Raw genomic sequence first — 14664 nt, 5'->3', positions numbered from 1 at the left:
GCCTTTCCTCGTGTGTGGTGTGAAGAGAGGATGCTATGGTTAGATCAGTGGATACTCATAAGGACTTCCATGGTCCTGCAGAGCAGGTGCTTTCTGGGTTGGGTTGTGCTCAGCTATTGTCAGACTTCTTTCTACTTGTATGTGGTATTTTATAATTTACTTTAAGTCTATATTCTGGAATATAACAATGTAGCTGTTTTTCTTCTTGACATTTCTTCAAACATTCTTGTTTCCTTGTTCTCCTTTGGTTTTGGATTTAAAACTACAATAACATTCTATTGGCAGTTCATTCTATTTGTGATTGTTTGTTTGTTTGTCTCATCATCTTAAAATAGTGAATCAAATTTTAGTATTTTATTGCTACAGGAGCTCAGGCCAGCTTAAATGGGCTTCTGCTATGTGGTTATCTGTACTCCACACAGAATTCAAGGCTCTACTTTTTAGAAGAAATTTTTACCAGGCTGTCCAAATCAAGGACTGTGTTAGGTAGCTTTAGTATCACTGTGACAAGAACACCTCACAGAGACAAAAGACTAAGATTTCTTTTATTTGATATTTTATTTATTTACATTTCAGATGTTATCCCCTTTCTCCATTCCCTGCCCCATTAACCCCCTATCCCATCCCTCCCCCTCCTTTTTTGCTTTTAAACCATTTAAATTACATGCAAATATTAAGGTCAGTTCTAGGTTGAGGAACTAGCAATACAATAGATGCAAATAGTCAAAGAACAAGCAAGACAATAAACACAAATAGTCAAGGAACAAGCAAGGCAATAAACAAAATTCTGTGAACACTCCCGTGATCACTGTTTCTAAAGGGCTTACCAGGATGACCAAAATATCTGAGCTAATTTCCCTGTCCTAGCCCAAAGTCATTTTCATGTCTGAAGCTTACTTCCTTGTTCTAGCCTAAGATTTAGATTCCTACCTGAAATTACTTTTTTGTTCTAGCCTAATATCAAATACCTGCCTGAAGCCTACTTCCTCATCTTTGGCCAATGTCATATTCCTGCCAAGCAGTCCATTTTCTTGTCTTTGGCCTATGTTAGATTCTTGCCAAGCAACCCCAAAAGCTCTCTGCCTCTCCTTTTTTTTTTTTTTTTTTTTTTTTAATTTTATAATCAAGACTGAACCTATCTTAGGTTGTTCTGCCAAGAATGCCTTCCTTACCCATCATGGAATATGCATTATCAAAAGCAATGCACTTCTGTCTTAAGTTGGTAAGACTCTGTGCAGAATCTTACCTGTCCTTGGCTTGACAGCCTGTTAAATTAATAACTCTGGAGGTTCATTTTCAGTTTCAAGTTATGTACTTTGTCTGCCAACATGTTGATGTTGTTGGAGACAAGCTTTAATACAAGGGGCAGGAATAAAAGTATTCCTAGGACAAAAAGGGCTAGTATGATCAACCTGTATATGTTCCTGAAGTTTGACCAAAAAGGAAATACTGACCTCAAGCCATGGATAATTTTATCAGCATTTACAGTTTCCAAGGCTTGAGCACTTCAGTTTACATCACCACAAGCCAGAAAGATGAAAACTGGGAAGCTGACCCTCAGCTGACTCTCTCCTTTTCACTTTTCATTCAGTCTAGGCCCTAGGTCCATGGGACTCTATGACCCACACAAAGAGTGGGTCTTTTTCCATTTGGAACTACCCTTACAGATATACCCAGAGGCATGCCTTCAATCTTTTAGATGGCTCTATAGCCAATCACATTGACAATGCAGATTAACTACCACAATGGTATAGTCACCTTAAAGTCCAGAATAGTTTAAACATACATGAGGGACTCTAAGGGAACAGAGACTATTGTTGTGCATCCTACTATATGTTTAGTGCCTGACATTAAGTATCTGCCACTGCACTTATGAGCAATGTTGTGGTCACTTAGTAGTAATGTAATTTCCCTAACTAAAGCTAAGGACTGGATTTTACTTTGGCTATCTTAAATCTGTTTTATTTTCACCTACTTGACAAGATGTTGAGCTCTTGTGGAGCTTTGGTTCTAACTAAAATATCAAGATATTCCTATCTGAGCCCATAAGATATAGATTCCAATGTAGACATATGATATAATGATATAATCATGTAAAAATTCTCCAACCTCCATTTTTGCTTGATCTCCAGATCATACATCTTCATAATTTTTCTCTGCCATTCAGCCCCTATTTTTCTCATAAGCATGGAACAAGCATTTTGCTAAATGTTATCCTGAAGTCAGACAACAGTGCCTGGCACATATTTCTGCCTTTACATAGAAGCATTTCCTCACGAGGGTCTCTCTTGATATTTGGCTGCATTATATTGTTTGCATAGAGCCAATTATGCAGAGATTGCTAAAGGATGAAAACTTTACCTCAGAAATCACTTTTCACATCTGTTTTTGGAAGAAAAGTATAGCAACAAAGCAAGTTGAATTTAACTTAGCTTTTGTATATGTTATTAAAAAAGACTCTGTTTCCTGATTTCAGTTTAAATATAAGCAAGGCTACCGGAAACAACTGGGACACCATATTGGATTCCGGAGTGTTCAAGATGACCCAAAGCTTGTGCTATCGATGAATGTAGCCAAAATGCAGAGTGAAAGAGAGTACAAGAAAGACTTTGAGAAGTGGAAAACCAAATACACCAGCCCTGTGGACATGCTGGGTGTGGTGTTGGCCAAGAAATGTCAGGCCTTGGTCAGTGATGTGGACTATAAGAACTACCTACACCAGTGGACGTGTCTGCCTGACCAGAATGACGTCATTCAAGCTAAAAAGGTCTATGAGCTGCAAAGTGAGGTCAGTGTCTATCGAATTTGATTACTTAAAATCATTCCACGTATGAATAGCCATTTGTGTGAGAATAAAACAGAGATTAGAAAGAGGAATTATCATTGACCTCCCTCAAACAACACCTGTCTGTTACTAGCATCTCCTAGTCATGGTGAAGGGGAAGATGAAGTTTTGATGGCTTGTTTTGTCCTTTCCTAGAATATGTATAAGTCTGACCTAGAGTGGCTGAGAGGCATAGGATGGAGCCCCCTGGGTTCTTTGGAAGCAGAAAAGAACAAGCGGGCTTCAGAAATCATCAGTGAGAAGAAATACCGCCAACCTCCAGACAGAAATAAATTTACCAGCATCCCTGACGCCATGGACATAGTTCTGGCTAAAACAAATGCCAAAAACAGGAGTGACGTGAGTATTTCTTTAGAAACAGACAGAGTCGGTCTTAGTGCTTGCTGCCTGGCAGTTAAGAGCATTTGCTTAGCAAATGAATCAAGCAGCAGCACCTCGCCTCATTTAGTATGGCATAATCGTTTAGATTGGTTTGAACTATTTGACTTGTCAACCACTTTACACTAAGTAATTAAATACAGTTTATTTTCAATCTTCATCCAAGTTTCCTTACTTAGCTAAAATATAATAAAAATTGTTGATTTTTTTTCTTTGACACCTAAATACATTAAGAGCATAGGCATTTTTGGTTTTGACAGAGCATGGAAAATATTATAAAGAAACAAGTTTGGGGTATTGTTGTTTTGTTTTTTAAATATTTACTTATCTTATGTTTGTGAGTACACTGTTGCTGTCTTCAGACACACCAGAAGAAGGTATTGGACCCCATTACAGATGGTCGTGAGCCACCACGTGGTTGCTGGGAATTGAACTCAGGACCTCTGGAAGAGCAGTCAGTGCTCTTAACCACTGAGCCATCTCTCCAGCCCTGCTTTGTTTTGTTTTTTAACCACAGAGACACATCTCCCTTAAAGAGTATATTTTCTAAAGATATTTGTCTAGCATATATGAGGTTCAATTATCAGTACTGCAATATATATATACACATATATATACACACATATATGTATATCTAGATGTATATATACATGTGTATATCTAGATGTATGTATATATATATATATATATATATATATATATATATATATATATATCTCAAATTGATTTTAGTGCATTTAATCTGGCTAGATCAAGATCATAATAATTGCATGGTATACATTCTGCCTTTAATGTCCCTGTCCAGCATGGATACCAGTGCTGTGCATAGAATAGGTGCTCAATAAAGTAGTGATTGGGTGATGTAGCTGTGTGGGACATTCTTGTACAGAGAAGTAGCCACTGTTACTACTCAGGCTAAGCTTCAACTTTACAAGAAGCTGAATTAAGTGCAGTGGGACTCTGGACCGTGTAAGGAAGTTTAAATAGGTACAAATGATAACTGTGCAGGTCTTAAAAGGCGCTTTGTACACTGTGCTCCATGTACCCTCCGTTTTCAATACATATATTAATTCTTACCTGATACATGAGGCTGTAATTTACAATGAAGCTGTAGCTCTTCTCTAAGGAAACACAGACAGCAGTATTGTTTTTCAAAAGCTGTAACAGATGCAAGCCTGCCAGTTTCTTTCTGCCTCAGTTTCCAGTTCTCTTTTTGTCTTTGTGATATGCTTTAAATACAAAGGGTGGAAGAACAAGCAAGCACATTTTGGGGTTTGTTTTTGTTTTTTGTCCCCAACCCCACATTGCTTCTTTCTTAGAATTTTAATTAAGGTGTGTGTAGGGGGTGGGGGAACTCTGAATAGAGAAGATAAGCAAGGGAAAGACTAGACCATAAAGCCCATGTCCTAGTTGCAGCGGTGCTGAATAGCAATCCTGTTGGGACTTTGCACACCCAGAGGGAAGCCAGACTAGCTAGGGTGCTTGAGCCTCTTCTTTTGAATATGCTGGTCTAAATAACATTAGCATTCACTGTGCATTCTGTGTGATCAAGATAGCATATAATATTGAGGAAATTTCTCTACTGGGACACTCTTGCACCCTGGAAGAAATTTGACAATATTTTTCCTTTGCTTGTTCTAATTTGAACGTGGTGTGCTACTGGCCTCTAGTGGATAGAAAGCAGGAATGGCTACTAAAAATCCCCCATGACACAAGACTGTCCTACAATCACAAGCCACCCAGAGTGTAACACCAATGACTATGAGACCAAAAAGCACTGCTATTCCTATCAGAAAGATTAGTAAAGAACTTGAGTAAACATATATTAATATTAATGGACCTTGTTTCAGTTTGGTCCTGAAGGCCTAATTAACTTCTCCGAGCCATTTGCATAACAGAGAGCATATTCATACAGAAGAAAAGTACAAAATCTAAGGAATTAATGAATCCTTAAAATATTTATACTGGAAGGCTGGTGAGATGGATCAGTGGATAAAGGCACTTACTACCAAGCCTGAGCACTTGCATGTGATACATGGAGTCCACAATGGTGAACAAGAAGCTGCCCCTGCAAGTTGTCCTCTTGCTCCCACGTACAAGTCATGGCACCAGAGTCCTATACATACACACACACACATATACACATGCATATATATATATATATATATATATATATATATATATATATATATATGTATGTGTGTGTGTGTGTGTGTGTTTGTACATAAACATACACACATACAGAATACATACACATGTATACACACATGCACACATATACACACACATAATACATACACATACAGACATATACACACATATACATAAACATACATAATACATACACATATACACACATACAGAATACATACACACGTATATACACACATGCACACATATACACACACATAATACATACACATGTATACACATACAGACATATACACACATATACATACACTAAATAAATGTTAAGTAACAAAGACTTATTCAGTTTTACTACTAACACCCTTTGTGGTAAAAGAAAAATGTTTCCCCAGTGCAACTGGGGATCGCACATTGCAATTATTCTTACTCTGGATTGTTTCCTCTCTCTCTTCTAAGTCTTGGATGTTTGCGACAAGTGCAGCATCTTTCTCAGCTTGGGTTTTTCAATGTGTCCTCATGATGATACAGATTGTGTCTTTTCACAAAGAAACTGCACATTGTATCCTGCTCAGGCCTCACAACAGGAGAGCCCAGGACATCAAGCTGTCCTGTTGCTGATCATTTGAACTCTTATCGCTTGCCTAAAGTGATATTGCCAGATCTCAGATAAGAAGATTGTGTCTGTTTTCTGCTTATATTGTTGTCTTGTTATCAATTATAAGGTTCAATGTACGTGAACTTAATAATTCCATCTGAAGCCAACTGTTATATTTGATCCTGACAATACCACTGATCAAATTATTGTTTCTCATTTTAGAGACTTTATAGAGAAGCTTGGGACAAGGACAAGACTCAGATCCACATCATGCCTGACACTCCTGACATTGTTCTGGCTAAGGCAAACTTAATCAATACAAGTGATGTGAGTTTACAAGTTCAGTGTGCCCTTTCAGAAAGCTCAGCTGATCACTTCTAAGTCAGTGACGTTGTTTAAAGAATCTTTTGAATTCCAAGTCATTTTAATTAGCAGACAATGAGTGACTCTGATTCCCTATTTGGTGGGACTTTTGTACATCCAATATTGGCACTTCCTATCTCAAGCAGCGTTAGAGCACAGATCTCTATATACTTAAACTTCCTTATTACATATATTATCATAATGAAGTGTTTGCACCACTCTCGATCTTTCTTGTGTTGGAAGAATCAGTTTTTACTGGATCTGTATTACTTACAATGTTTTGTGCTTCACAAATAGATTTTGTGTAAAGTTTTGAACAAGTTAGAAAACAAACAATGCATTGGGGGCAATTTTCATTTTTACCAAATTACTTTGCTGGCAAATGTTAATCCTTCAAACATATGGATATAAAAATTTAAACATTCAAACAGAAATTCTGAACCCTACTAGAGTAGTTTTAATGTTAAAGATATGCGGGGGTAATACTACAAAGACTAAAATATGAACAGAAGTCTAACATCAGTAGGCAATGGACTTCCGGGTAAAAATATGTTTGAATATATTATGAATTATTCGGTTACATCACAATCTGAATGAGCAAATTATAAAACAGAAGTTTTAAAATTAAATAAAGTATTTTTTAATTGTGAAAGACCATCATCCTGCCAGAGGACAGAGTTCCTTTCAGTGGCCCTGTGGGATGAGGTAGAGACTGACTCATGATGCACTAGCTACACAGAAAGGATGGCCACTCACTATTTTTTTCATAAGAGGAATAAGGCTGAAAGGCTTTCTCCATGGCAACCTCTAATGGAACATAACATCATCTGGAAAATACCACCAAAATGATACTTAATTTTTCTGTCAGTTATCTTCTATTTCATTTTCTAAAATACTTGGGAATTTTGTGAAATTGGTAATCAGAGAGCTTTAAAATATAGAGCAGGACCGTTAGCAATTCATAGACATAATATCCAGTTACATTGGAGTTGTCCAGAGTATAGAGACTATTTTTACGAACTCTTGAAGTATGTAGTATGTTGGCTTCATTATTCTGCTTATTTGTCATGCTGTTTATGGAGAATGGTTTTCCCAAGGTGATTGCCTTCATCTCTCAACAGAAACTCTACAAAATGGGTTATGAGGAACTGAAGAAAAAAGGCTATGACCTTCCTGTAGATGCCATTCCAATCAAGGCAGCAAAAGCATCCCGGGAAATTGCCAGTGAAGTAAGATGTTATGCCTTGTAGATAGTGGTTCAATTGCAATGGGTGTTATTTCAAAATGAACAAAAATCATCTAAGGGATCACAAATTAAAACAGGGTGATGATCTGAGACACACAGTGTAGGTTAAAAATAAGACCAAAAGTCAGTTTATTTGTAGCTGAATTTAGCCTTTAATCTTGCCTATCAAAGCAGAAACCTGTAGCTCTATGGGCTTAGCAAGATATTTAGAATTAATAGGTTTTGAAAATTGCTACAAAGGTGGCAACAAAAGCTAACTCTTTAAAGGAGTGAGGTATTCTTTTGTTCCTTTAGTACAAATACAAAGAAGGCTTCCGAAAGCAACTAGGCCACCACATTGGTGCTCGGAACATCAAAGATGATCCCAAGATGATGTGGTCCATGCACGTGGCCAAGATCCAGAGTGACAGGGAGTACAAGAAGGACTTTGAGAAGTGGAAGACCAAGTTCAGCAGCCCAGTGGACATGCTGGGGGTGGTGCTGGCCAAGAAGTGCCAGACCTTGGTCAGCGATGCTGACTACAGGAACTACCTACACCAGTGGACATGTCTACCTGACCAGAATGACGTCATCCACGCTCGACAGGCCTATGATCTCCAGAGTGATGTGAGTTTAAGGTTTTCCTTTGTTCAGTGTAGTAGTCTGTCTCCTTTCCTAAAATAGTGAGTTTATACACTAGTGCCCAAACTCCACCTAGCAATCCAAGCAACGTGAGTCTGCAAAGAAAGAATCTATGGTTCTAGATAGCTGATCTAGGCAATGAAAACTGAGCCATTCTCCACACATCTCTCTCACTTTGCAACACATGCTTCTAATCTGAATATTTCATTAAATTTCTGAAATCATCCAGGAAGTCAAATGTTAAGTATTACAAACATGTCTGTATTGTATAACAACATACACTTCCATCTCTTGGTGGATATATGCTTACATTTCTGATTTGTCCCTTGAATTTCAGAATTTGTACAAGGCTGATCTTCAGTGGCTGAAAGGCATTGGCTGGATACCTTCTGGTTCCCTTGAGGATGAGAAAAACAAACGAGCCACTCAGATCCTGAGTGACCATGTTTACCGTCAGCACCCAGATAAATTCAAGTTTTCCAGCCTTATGGACTCCATGCCAATGGTTTTGGCAAAAAATAATGCTATAACCATGAACCATGTAAGTCTTTTCTATGCACGAGGGAGGTATTAAATGTTTCTGACAGGAGTGGGCAACACTGATCCTGTAGAAAAAAAAAAATCCCATTCAATTCTTCTCAATAACATTAAGGTGTCTTTAAAGGAAATGTTTCTTACTGACAGAGTCATTGAAACCTGAACACATCACACTAACCCAGAGAGCATGCTTTCAGAGTGTTTATTACTGACCTGTCTTCTTGTTGTTCTTAGCACCTCTATACAGAAGCTTGGAATAAAGATAAAACCACTGTCCACATTATGCCAGATACCCCTGAAGTTATATTGGCTAAACAAAACAAAGTAAATTACAGTGAGGTAAGCAATGTATTTGTAATATGTGGTATATTTTTCTTATATTACACTGTGTAAATGAAACTTACAATTATTTATGTCTCTTGCAGAAATTATATAAACTTGGCCTGGAAGAAGCCAAGCGGAAAGGCTATGACATGCGACTTGATGCCATTCCTATCAAGGCAGCCAAGGCCTCCAGAGACATTGCGAGTGACGTAAGTACACTGGGGAGATTAGGTATGTCTGGGAGGTTTTCACCTTAGCTTTGGCTGCAGGATCACATGTCTCTTTTTGATGTACAATGGGCCAAGCTATAATGTTAAAATTGTTGCTAATCATTGATTATGTCAGCAAGTAGCTTAAAGTAATGATACTAAACTTGTGACTTCAAGCTAGCCATCAGCCGTAGCAACAGGCATTATCAGTGTGTCCACTGAATGCTGAACCAAAGAGTGGCATACTTAACTGAAGTTGGTATTGTTTTTTTGTGTTTTTCACATGATATATTTCTTATTCTTACAATCATACTCTTTGTAGGAGCTATTCAAAACTTAATCCATGCCATATGAACTAATGAATCTGAACAAGCAGGATGTGCCACACAAAAGTCACGTCCTTGTCTCAGCCTCCAGTGACTGGCTGAAAATATGTGTTTTCTTTATTAGATTTTACTGGGCTACACATGGCCATTTTGTTTTGTTTTGTTTTGTTTTGTTTTTCAAGACAAGATTTCTCTGTAACAGCCTATGCCTGTCCTGGAACTTGCTTAGTGGACCAGGCTGGCTTTGAACTCTCAGAAATCTGCCTGCCTCTGCCTCTCAAGTGTTGAGATTAAAAGCATGAGCCACCATGCCACATGAGGTCATTTTTAAAGAGGCATACATATGTGCTTTGGTCATCTTCCCATACCCTGATACCATCCCCCTTTTCAATCTTTGCTTTCTCTAAAAGATGGGTTTGCTCACATTGCTGAAATTTTTGTATTCATGTTTTTGTCTTTGAGTAAAAAATACATTGTTATTTTGTTTCCAAAACATAGGAAATGATTATCATATTTAAAAACAAAAGACCAACATAGAAGAGTTTAGTATTAATATATAACCGTATAATGACATGCCTACTGTAATTAACATGCATGTGCATAAAGAATTCTAATGACAGAGAAAAAATGCTTATATAGTAATTACAAAAAGCAGACAAAACCCACTAATTTATTACTCATATTCTGATTATATTTGTTCAAACACATATACCATAAAGAGCTCTGTACAGTAAAATCATATATTTACTTTTCTTTTCTTTTTAGTATTTTGTTTACTTTCTTCATGATATACGTATACTATATATTCAAAGGAAATCATTACATTTAATGAACAAGATAATTCTGTCCTAGTGAATACATTTTTCTAAAGGTCAAAGCAGATGACTATCAGTCTTTTTCTTTTTATAGTTCAAGTACAAGGAAGGCTACCGTAAGCAGCTGGGCCACCACATCGGTGCCCGCGCTATACATGATGACCCCAAGATGATGTGGTCCATGCACGTGGCCAAGATCCAGAGTGACAGGGAGTACAAGAAGGACTTTGAGAAGTGGAAGACCAAGTACAGCAGCCCAGTGGACATGCTGGGGGTGGTGTTAGCCAAGAAGTGCCAGACCTTGGTCAGTGATGTGGACTACAGGAACTACCTACACCAGTGGACGTGTCTGCCTGACCAGAATGACGTCATCCACGCTCGGCAGGCCTATGAGCTCCAGAGCGATGTGAGTACTGATGACCATAAAGGTGGGATCAGTGAATTTATTCTACAGAAGAAGGTTTAAATTGATGGCCCAGTGCTCAAGTATGTGAGGAATAGCATGCAAGCTCTCCTTTTGAATGTTAATTTTTAGCATTCATCCGAAGCAAACCAGTGCTTGAACACGCTACCTACTAAATTATATTTTTAAGAGTCTTCTTACTTGATTTTACAACCGTCAGCTAAAAATGCTTTCCTAACGTGGAGAAAAATATTTATGGACAATTTGTGTGTCAACAGAATATGTACAAGTCTGACCTCCAGTGGTTGAGAGGCATCGGCTGGGTGCCCATTGGCTCTCTGGATGTGGAAAAATGCAAGCGGGCCACTGAAATCTTGAGTGACAAAATCTACCGTCAGCCCCCAGACAAGTTCAAGTTTACCAGTGTGACTGATTCTCTGGAGCAAGTATTGGCCAAGAATAATGCCATCACTATGAATAAGGTAAGAGGTCAGAGTTCAGGGAAGCCACATGGGGTTGCTGAAGCTGAATCCAAGACACAGAAAGGTGGTTGAAAAAAGAGTTTTACACAATAAGACATTTATATCTATCTTTTATCATTTATTTCTCTAATCTGTGATCTACCTAGTATGGTATTCATATTTTACTATTGATTACAGTTATTAGTTCTTGGTTTTGATAAAGTAGCCTATTTTGTGGAAAGATAATCCCTGCACTAAAATTCTTATTCTCGCTCTCCTTTTAACTTGTATGTGTTTTCAGATTATCAGAATATATATTACAAATATATATTCCACTATGAACTAATTAATTGGTGACACGTATATAAAATACCATAACCTTGTCTCCTTTGTTTATACATTTTCTGTGGTCTTGAAACTCCTATTGATTAGACATTGGTGTTTTTCCTGATGAATGTATATCTTCTTTGACAGCGCTTGTACACAGAAGCCTGGGACAAAGACAAGACGCAGATCCACATCATGCCGGATACACCAGAAATCATGTTGGCGAGAATGAATAAAGTCAACTATAGCGAGGTGGGAGTAGATGCCAATTCTTACAAATCTGTGTTGTTCTTCACTTCCACTGATCGTTCCATGGTGATATAATGATGAACGGCAGCTTTGTGAAGAATCTCCTTTTCTTATTTCATGAGAAAAGCCACATTTGCGTTTCTCAATCACTACCATAAGTGCTAAAGTTTAGTTCTTGTTTGGCTGGTGAGCGTGAGATCATGTGTCTTCGTTGTAGAACCCATGTCTTAGGTAGAGAGAGGTCAGCCCCTCTCTGGGAGAGACACCCCACTCAGGATTGTGCTACCTTTGCCTAAGAATTCCCAGCGACAAAGAGCTTATTTCATAAGTCAACCTATTTGTTCTGGAAATTTCCTTTTAAAAAGTGTTTCTCTTGGATTTCTCTCTTGGAATATCCCAAAGTCCTCTGAAACTGGCAGTACCAGTTTGTACACAGAGATACTGATAGCCACAAGTGTCCTGCCCTGCTGGCCTCACCCCAGGCTCTGTTTTTAATCTTAGCATCCCTACTTTCCTAGACATTTCTTCAGCTGGTCAGATGTGACACTGAGCTAAATAAAATACTATGAGTGGGTTATGATCAGGAATGAACACACAAACTGCTGGGTTTCGTCTTTTGGGCCTGTGGCCGGCATTTCTGCACCATGCTGGGACACACTGGCTGCTATGTCAACACTGGTGTACATGATCTTGACTTTCCTTAGACTATGAGACTAGGTTTCCACTAGGCTGAGTGTGTGCATTTGTAATTTATGTCTATCTCAAAGATTGCCATTCATCTCTGTGTAATTTCTTCATGTTAGATTGAGGCTACAGATTTAAGCCCGTAGATATCTTGTGAATCTAAGATTCTGACAGAAGCATGTTATTTTTTTTTCTCTGAGCTTTGTGCCACCAGCAAGCTGAATGCCATTTCTCTGACAGGACAGATCAATAGACTATTAACCTTACACGCAATGTAACTCAGAGACTTCAGACAGAATCACAGGTCTAAAGTCATTTTATTTGGGGAAGGTAGACTGGGGTTGTAGTGATTGTATAACTAGCTCTTAATGGTCACCCAAATTGAAAATATCAAGTCCTCAAGCAATTCTGGAATTTCCGAACCTGTACTGCTGGAAACTTCCAGAGACACCACAGCAGGGCAACGTTGCTGTAAAGCCTGGCAGGAAAGAATCCCTTGCCTGAGTGCCTAGCCCACCCAGGCTCCTTTCTTACCATTCTCTTTACACAAATTCAATTCTTTTCTGTTTTCGTCTTAGTTAAGATGGGAGAACGCAGTGTAAAATTAACTGCCCTTCTCCCTCTAAGATTGTTCTTGATGTCTATAGAAGCAAGCAACGAAGTCTGCCCTGCCCTCACCAGTACTGGAGACTAAATTCAGGACCTCAGATGCTAGCAAGCACCTTACTTGGAGCTAGAGCTCAAGCCCTAAGTGCCATGTTCATTTCTTACCTGCAGATGTTCTGCTCTAGCTCCAAAATCTTTGCAGTCCATCTGAGGTTCCTTGCTGGTCTCTCCTTCCAGCCCTTCATGTGCTCTGACTTCTCCCAACTACCAGCTTAGTCTTTGAAAGCCTACTTTATTATTCAAGGTAGAACCCAAGGGCATCCAGCTGCAGGAACTTCCCTTATTCTTAGATCACAGTAAAACACACACACACACACACACACACACACACACACACACACACACACACACATACCAAACTCCTTCCTGGACCACTGTTGTCTCTGTGGTTGAACTCTGTGGTTAAATTGCCTCTTGTGGTTTGACTTCTCAGCAAGTGGTCCCTTAAGTTTCCAGGCTCTCATCACTTCTCCCAGAAAGTCAAAAGCTGAGAGAGTCCTCATCTTCATCCCTGCTGTGTACACAACATACATAGTCATAGGCACAAAGCCATGCCGAATAGAGTAAATTTCTTTCTTTAAACAACAGTTCATCTACTTGTTTCCACCTTAGGTTTAAGCTTAATTTCTCTGGAAATTTTTTTCCATGCATAGCTGTTTATTAAATTTATTATAAAAGTTTAGAATAATCTGATGTAATAATCTCCATAGGTGTTTTCTTTGTTGCTTAAGAAGAAGACTTGGAACTCAGAAATCACGTTATGATGGACACTATATGAAGAGTTTTATGAATTGTTTAAATCCTCTATTAGTTTTTTAGATATGAACATCAACCTCTAATCAATTGCTTTCTTTTGGGGGGTTGGCCCAAATTTAGAGTCTGTATAAACTTGCCAATGAAGAAGCAAAGAAAAAAGGCTATGACTTACGAAGTGATGCCATCCCGATTGTGGCAGCCAAGGCCTCCAGAGACATCGCCAGTGATGTAAGCTATCAGTTCTCTTCTCAACTGTGAGCAGCATGGTGTGGCATTTTCATTGCAGTAAAGCTTTACAAAGTACTTTCCATAGGCTGAGCGTGGTGGTATATGCTTGTAAGGCATTTAGGAGGCTGAGGCAAGAAATCTGCCTCCAGCTTGAGGCCAGCCTCCACTGTGCAGTGATAGACTAGCCAGAGCTTTATCCAAGGTGTCTCAGTTAGCATTTCTATTGCAATGACAAAACACCATGACCAAAAAGCAAGTTAGGGATGAAAAGGTTTATTCAGCTTATGCTTCCATATCACTGTCAGTCATCAAAAGAAGTCAGGGCAGAAATTCAAACAGAGTAGGAACCTAGAGGCAAGAGCAGATGCAGAGACATGGAGGGGTACTGCCTACTGGCTTGCTCCTCCTGGCTTGCTCAGCCTGCTTTCTTATAGAACTCAAGACCACCAACCCAGAGATGGTCCCACCCACAATGTGCTGGGC

General features: G+C 38.7%; 1 protein-coding gene across 1 annotated transcript in view; it reads left to right on the top strand.

Moving 5' to 3' along the window:
* Positions 1-14664, top strand: part of Neb (nebulin) — a 194298-nt gene that overhangs the window by 69599 nt on the left and 110035 nt on the right. The window contains exons 51-62 of the mRNA XM_076928308.1: positions 2477-2788; positions 2981-3184; positions 6189-6293; positions 7451-7558; positions 7870-8181; positions 8534-8737; positions 8968-9072; positions 9159-9266; positions 10502-10813; positions 11089-11292; positions 11746-11850; positions 14074-14181. Of these exons, the coding sequence (XP_076784423.1) occupies positions 2477-2788; positions 2981-3184; positions 6189-6293; positions 7451-7558; positions 7870-8181; positions 8534-8737; positions 8968-9072; positions 9159-9266; positions 10502-10813; positions 11089-11292; positions 11746-11850; positions 14074-14181 (2187 nt within the window). The remainder of the gene's footprint in view (positions 1-2476; positions 2789-2980; positions 3185-6188; positions 6294-7450; positions 7559-7869; positions 8182-8533; positions 8738-8967; positions 9073-9158; positions 9267-10501; positions 10814-11088; positions 11293-11745; positions 11851-14073; positions 14182-14664) is intronic.

Source organism: Arvicanthis niloticus, chromosome 2 (assembly GCF_011762505.2).
Source record: "Arvicanthis niloticus isolate mArvNil1 chromosome 2, mArvNil1.pat.X, whole genome shotgun sequence".
NCBI lineage: Eukaryota > Metazoa > Chordata > Mammalia > Rodentia > Muridae > Arvicanthis > Arvicanthis niloticus.
Note: the sequence above shows the minus strand (reverse complement) of the source record. Positions and strands in the feature narration are given on the sequence as shown.